General features: G+C 40.6%; 1 protein-coding gene across 2 annotated transcripts; it reads right to left on the reverse strand.

Annotated features, from left to right (window-relative positions):
* Positions 1–1,624: 1,624 nt before the first annotated feature.
* Positions 1,625–6,320, reverse strand: LOC121276266 (iroquois-class homeodomain protein irx-1-like). 2 transcript variants are annotated; one of them, XM_041184490.1, is made up of 4 exons: positions 5,893–6,320; positions 2,264–3,242; positions 1,978–2,047; positions 1,625–1,734 (listed from the first exon to the last, which is right to left on the reverse strand). In XM_041184490.1, exons 1-4 carry the CDS (start codon positions 6,124–6,126, stop codon positions 1,680–1,682), a joined length of 1,338 nt encoding a protein of 445 aa, XP_041040424.1. In that variant the 5' UTR covers positions 6,127–6,320; the 3' UTR covers positions 1,625–1,679. The 2 variants fall into 2 exon arrangements, with proteins under 2 accessions (XP_041040424.1, XP_041040423.1); XM_041184489.1 differs by having other exon boundaries at positions 2,264–3,251; positions 5,893–6,319.
* Between the last annotated feature and the right edge of the window lie 239 nt (positions 6,321–6,559).

Genomic DNA, 6,559 nt, shown 5'->3' on the forward strand with positions numbered 1-6,559 from the left:
TCCATAGAGGGAGCTGTAGTCCCACAGTTTCCACATGCTTCCACCCTCAGCTGCTTCAACACGGCACTCTGCACATGCACTCAGCACGCCACGTCAAAATTAGCAACGTCTTATCCAAAAGAGATGGGTTCCTGTTAGTGTGAAGTGAAACTCTATCTAACTGAGCCAACCTTGTGACAACGTGGAGTTTGAAGAAATTGCAGACTGTTCAGGATACTCAGTCCTGTCTTTATATAAAATACGAATTACACTCCGGCAAAATGTTCGCGCGTTCACACAATATTATTAGTAATATTGCTGTTGAAGAAATGTAGAGATAGTTAGGGTCTGATAACTGGATACCATACGTATTTTCGGTTACTATTGTGAACGTACATCGGACTTTAACGTTTCAATTTTTTAATAACTGACATATGCAACACATTTCATTTGATTCCATTTTTTGAAGCTCCGGACAAAATCATTTAAATACATTTAGATACATTTAGAATCCTGCAGAATGACCAAGCCGTTACTCTGGAGTCAATCCCCGCCGTCAATTGTTATTTTTTTAAAAATTAAATAATCTGTCACACCCCGATAAAGACATGTTCGTCAAATAATCACTTTAAAATGCGTTGTATGTAAAGACATCAGATTCAAATATAATACTTCTTTTTGCATAACCTTATACAAATAAAGTAGGTGCCTAAATACTATTGATAATGTAACTGTAGCTCTCGAAAGGAAGGGCTGGTTTTGTGCTTGTCAGACAGCAGCAGAGAGCGTTATTCCCAATGAAGTGAAATCAGCCAAACAATCGATACATGTTGCCTTGATTCTTGTTAATATTTTATTTCACAGTTGCTATTATTTCCGATCCGTGATGAGCTTGTCTCTTTTTTTCTCCCCCACCTCCCTGTATGGACACAGCCTTCCCATATTATTTTTTAATTGCTTTAGCAGCTGTTTGCTTCATAGAGCTCCCCCTTTTCCACCAGGAGCAGCCATCTGTCGAGTTAGTAGCACCTTAAAGGTCACTGATTGGTTTCATTGGGGACCAGGAGAATAAACACTGGGACATTTACTTTGCTGAGATTCCAATCTGGTATGGAACAGTTTTCTGTCTCTTTCTCGCACCTTCCCTTTTTTTATTATTCAACAAAGCTGCATTTTAAATAAAGTAATCCTGACAGCAGCAATAAAACTGTGAATACAAAAATACGTTCAAGCTGTTTTTTAATGCCCTCCCCCACCTCTAAGTACACTGACAATCTTTTTAAAAACTGTAAATGTGACGCTTTGAAAATCAATACAAGGTCACGTAAGGTTACGTGGAGATGGGAGTTTGCTCTAATTTCTTTTAGTTTATTAGACAAAAATATATGATTTTGACAAGTTCTGCTCACGCGCTTATTTACAATTATAATCACTCTATATACACAAAAAAACACGGAACGTGGGAAAAAAAAAATAATTACCAAACCAATAATGATCGCGTCAGGGAGAAATCAATTAGAATAACACGTGCTGATATGTTACAATGTCAAATAAATCGTTACATATTTGTCAAGTTTTTGAAAAGGTTTTTGTATTGCCCGACACAGGCGGCAAGGGAAATGAAGTAAATTAGCTTTTTTTTTCAATTTTCTTTTTTTTTTAAATTTTCTTCTTTCATGTCATATTTTTCAGTAAAACTCTCAGACGGAAGAGATTGCTGTTAAAACTCGTGTTCCTTCCTGCTGAGGCCGTGAGCTGGAAGAACAAAAGCACACACAATTAAGTGACCAGTCACAAGATATTGTGTAAATACATTGTGCGACTAAGGTAGGCGAAAATATAAAAAAAAACTCCAGACACAATAAATATGTTTTGCTCTCACCAAATACATAAACATTGGCGGATAATCACATAGCATTTCTTCATTAAAACAACATGATAAAACAGTGCGAGGTGAGCGGGGTTTTTTTTGTTGCTGTGTTAACCATTAAAACTCACCTTTCATTTACGGGCTGAAATGATATTTTTAGCTGCTGTGATGGAGTTTCTCCTGGAATACATTCTCTTTCTGGAAAATAAAATAAACATTCCGGATCAGTCTCGAGGCAAAAACACGATTTCAGTTTTGAAGTTGAAATGCGAGTTTAAAGAGAAAGAAAACGGTGGCGTTTGTACTTTGAAGTTCAGTTACTGTGCTGGGAACCGTCAGATCTGGCATAAGCTAGTGCTGAATATATAACATTAAAAATGTAAAGCTCACTGGAGGGTTGTGTGTGTAAAATACCTGTGTGTTTTGGGCTGGGGATGTCTGTTGATTTTTCATTGCTCACTGCTCCCAGGGCTGCTGTTAGCACAGAAGGCTGTTGCTGCTGAGGATGTTGTGGATGATGATGATGGTGATGATGATTTACACCCAGAAACGACCTGACATTTAGCAAAGAGTTCTGGCCCAGGAAAGCGCCGTTTGTCCAGTTATGAAACTTGCTGATTTGACAAGTATAGAGTCCGTGGTTTGAGAGGAAAGCTGGGTGCTGGATGGTCGACGGCGTCTGACCGGTTGGAGAAGATTTCTGGGCACTGTCCGGGCTGGTCGCAGTCTCTGCCAAAGACCAGATTTTGGGGTTGCTATGATTAGGGATTAGCAAATTACCCTGCCCTAGAGATATCCCCCTGGTGCCAGTGCTTTCAGCAACACTTGCATCCACTCTGTCCGTCTCCTTTGCTTTACTATCACCTTCAGGTCCCTGCAATGTCCGATCGCGCTCTCTCTCCATATCCGCTTTCTCCCCCTCATTACTGAGGTTCAGCTTTTCCTCCTCTTCTTCATTACTTTGCTCCTCGTCGTTTTCGTCAATTTTGTCGATGTCGATGCTTTCCAGGTCAATCTCCTCATCCTCCTCTTTTTTCTCGTTCTCCCCTTCTGTATCGCTGCCGTACAGAGTACCGTCGTCTCCTTTACTCCGGGCACCCCAGGTCATTTTATTCTCTTTCTTGAGTCTCCTCCTGGCGTTGGCGAACCAGGTGGAGACCTGGGTCAGGGTCATCTTGGTGATGATGGCCAGCATGATCTTCTCTCCTTTGGTCGGGTACGGGTTCTTCCTGTGCTCGTTAAGCCAGGCTTTGAGAGTACTTGTGCTCTCCCGGGTTGCGTTTTTGGGTCTGGCCGGGTCTCCGTACTGAAATTGCCCATAGGGATAATAAGCTGGAGCCGCATGTGCTGCAAACGTGGCCGGGTGAACCCCAGGATTATCCTTTAGTTCATACTGCGAGCCCTGCAATAGAAACACACAAAGGGTGGAGGGTGGGGGGGGGGGGGGGGGGGGGGGGGGGGTGGGGGCGGGGGGGGGGTTGTTGGAGAGAGAAGAAATGTTAAAATAAGACCAGGGTTCTTAGATAACCTAAAGCCGGCCATCTGTACTCAGAATTCGTCATAAGAATAGGAAACACACAAGCAATTCAAAGTTCTTGAACACCAAAGTGTCCTCAAACCTCAATCTGGTCTTCACAAAAAATTGAGGTTAAGTTTTGAAGCTAGAATATTTTAAAATACAGAAGTAAATTAAGATTTCCACAAGTCAAACAAAAGGGAAATCTGGTTGCCACAACGGTATAATTAAACCAAACTTCAGGATCTTAAAATAGAGCCTAAACATAAGATCACATTTAGTTCAAAACAGTTGCACACATCATTCGCAGCGAAATATATGTGGCATGGCGGTTTGTGACCGAAGTTCGAAATTATAAATTGATATCTTAGAATTAGTTATTAGAAAACCTATGTCCTAGATTTCAGCCCGACACCATGACTTCAAATTCTGAAAGCAAATGAGCTGCAATATCATACGCCTTTTAACTGTGATTTAAACTGAAGGGGTAGGAATCAACCCAAGCTCCTATACCAGCTTTTCTATTTGAAACTGTTTATTCAGATCTTCGCAAAGGTATTGTTAAAAACAAAGTTGAGCCGCTCATCTAAACCACTTGATTTTTCATAAGGCTCGCTTTCCAAAAGTACAGTTTTAAAATAGTTCACTCCATTTATTTTCAATATTGAATCATTGGTTTGAAAAAAAAAATTGGTGGAGTAAGATTAGTAGACGGAGAAATTTTCGCATGATTGCGTTTCAGCAGCTACAAATAAAACATTACATGGGTGTTTCAGAGGGGAAAAAAACTGCGCTTTTTTCAAATGTCCGGCTTGTGTGTGGATGGATGTTCCTGCGTCTACCTCTGATCTTGGAAAGATATTTTGTGTTGAATTAAAAAGTTGGAGACATGACATCATTCAGTTCCCGCTGAGATGGCCGCAATGTAAACAAAGCAAAAGAAAGCGGTCTATTTATGGATCTATGCTATTCTGATGTGCAATACATTTAGAAATACAAGCTGTAGTCACCACAGGAAACAATCCTTTTATGTTAAGCTTCTACTAATTTAAACTTAGAAATCTTTATATTCATTCTTCCCTTTACTCCTTATAAAGTGTGTAGTTCCAGTCTTCCATAGGCCAACTTTACCTCCAAATTAGATACTCTTTTGAATAGCCATTGAAATGTCCATATTATGTGGTAATAGTGTTATATGATGCGCACCAAGGCACTTGAACAGAACAATTATAGGTAATCTCAGCTGTTTTGGGAAAGTAACGTGAATTTAAATTCAACGGCAGTGCAGTTATCTGTTCCAAAAGGAGATTGAACAGGGCGCCTGGATTATTATCAAGTCAACAGGAAATCTTCATAACAAACTACAGGATCAGTGGCCACCATTCAAAATTTTGTAGTTAATTGTCTGGGCCGATCTCAAAAATCTCCTTGCACTTCTTCAGACTCGATGTGAGATGATTGTATTTTTACCCTGAAAATCTATACAAAATCCTTATTCCTAGAGGCAGGAGTCCATTATCCAGATCGTCAAATTTGCCTAATTATTGGATTGGTTTAAAGGGTGAAATCAAACAGGAAGAGAGTTATTTATTGTCTTAAAGCGAATAATGATTGATGTTTGCAACTCAAAAAATCAGATTTGAGCCGAGTTTGCAATGATCCTTGGTACATTTTTAAGGTTCTAGAATCAACATAGATTCGGTTAATTGCATTTTTAAAACTTTTTTTTGCATTTTGTGGGTACTGTTTCACATCGGTAATTGGTATAAACAAAATAACTGGAATGGTATTTTTCAGCCCCATTGTATGCAGAAAATAAAGTGAGATGCGTTCATTTTATGAATGGTGTGGATATGACAGGTTAAAACAAAGCTCCATGTCGAATTGCGGATTGCATTAACTGGAGACTAAAGCGAAACTCAAGCAACTTCGGCCTACTTTGTCTGAAATGATACTAAAACAACACGCACTGCTTTGATCGTCAGGTATACTAAAGAGGTGGCCACGTTTAATCAGCAAATACAACCGATAAGAGTTTCTAACGTGTCCCTGCGCGGTGTTAGCAACACGAACTAGGAATATGGCCGGACCAAAGAGAATGTCAAACTTTTCAAAGCTGGTTTAATTCTCTCTACTCACGGGACTAATATTTTGGTTCGCACTGTAATCCGGCATAGTGGTCCTTCAACTTTTAACATCTTATTCATGGCACTAATTTCAATAAAAAATTAAGGAAGGCATAATGATTGCTGTTTACTCTGATATTACATTCAGTAATGGAAAACACAAGCGCCCAGATAATGCCTCGATGCTTTATAAACTCAGTGCTATTACTACAGATTGCTTTGGTTATAAATTAGAAATACAACCATTTCTCACCTCATGTCTTTTAGGATCCGCCTGATACAGAGATTTGACTGAAACTTTACTGTGGCTGTTCAATTGGAATATTTTTTTTAATTATTTATTTTAACGTTTCGGTAAGAATGATCTGTACAAAGTGTGGCAAAAGGCTGATCGCACTTACCATTTGGGAGAACATGGTGAGATCGGTGGTGTAGGGGAGGAAAGCGCTGTAGTTCTGGGCTGTGTAAGGGTTTGCGTACATTCCCAACACCGAGGTTACAGCAGCAGCGGCGGCGGGGTTAGCCCCAAGCTCGGCTCCTCCTCGCGAAGAAGCCAGCACTCCCTGCCGATCGGCAGCGTACACAGCCTGGCTCGCACTTAAATACTGAGGGTACCCTAGCTGAGGAAAGGCCATCTCCTCAGAAGAGATCTTCACGAACTCAGAACGCGGAAAAAGGCAAAATGACAGGATACAAAAACTCGCTTCCGATCGCCTCCAAATCCCGTCTCTTTTTGTCCTGGCCCGCAGAATCTCCCTGTAAGCGATCTGATCGCCAATTCAACTCCAACTGATGTGTCTGCCCATAGGTCCTGGCAGATTCGTAGATATCATTTGAAGTTGATGCTTTGACTGACAGGTCACTTTAGCGGCAAGCCCCTCCTAGTTTGGAACATGTGGCTTCGCACGGTTGGGCCACTTTGTGTTGTGTTGTGTTAAATGTTTTGCATTCGGATCTATTCAGTGAAGCACCCACTGGTGTACGACAACCTGTCTACATGATTTTACAGCTGTCCAACACTGTTTCTTTTCCCCCTTCTTAAACCTTCCTATGTCCCTTTTTTGTACA

The sequence above is a fragment of the Carcharodon carcharias genome, chromosome 3 (genome assembly GCF_017639515.1).
Source record: "Carcharodon carcharias isolate sCarCar2 chromosome 3, sCarCar2.pri, whole genome shotgun sequence".
Classification (NCBI taxonomy): Eukaryota; Metazoa; Chordata; class Chondrichthyes; order Lamniformes; family Lamnidae; genus Carcharodon; species Carcharodon carcharias.

Excerpts from the sequence above, each read along its gene's own strand:
- LOC121276266 (XM_041184489.1), bottom strand. The coding sequence starts at position 6,126 with ATGGCCTTTCCTCAGCTAGGGTACCCTCAGTATTTAAGTGCGAGCCAG. Across the intron at positions 2,048-2,263 it reads CCCCAGCCCAAAACACACAG|AAAGAGAATGTATTCCAGGA; the intron begins GTATTTTACACA and ends TTTATTTTCCAG. Across the intron at positions 1,735-1,977 it reads TTTCAGCCCGTAAATGAAAG|CTCACGGCCTCAGCAGGAAG; the intron begins GTGAGTTTTAAT and ends TTGTTCTTCCAG.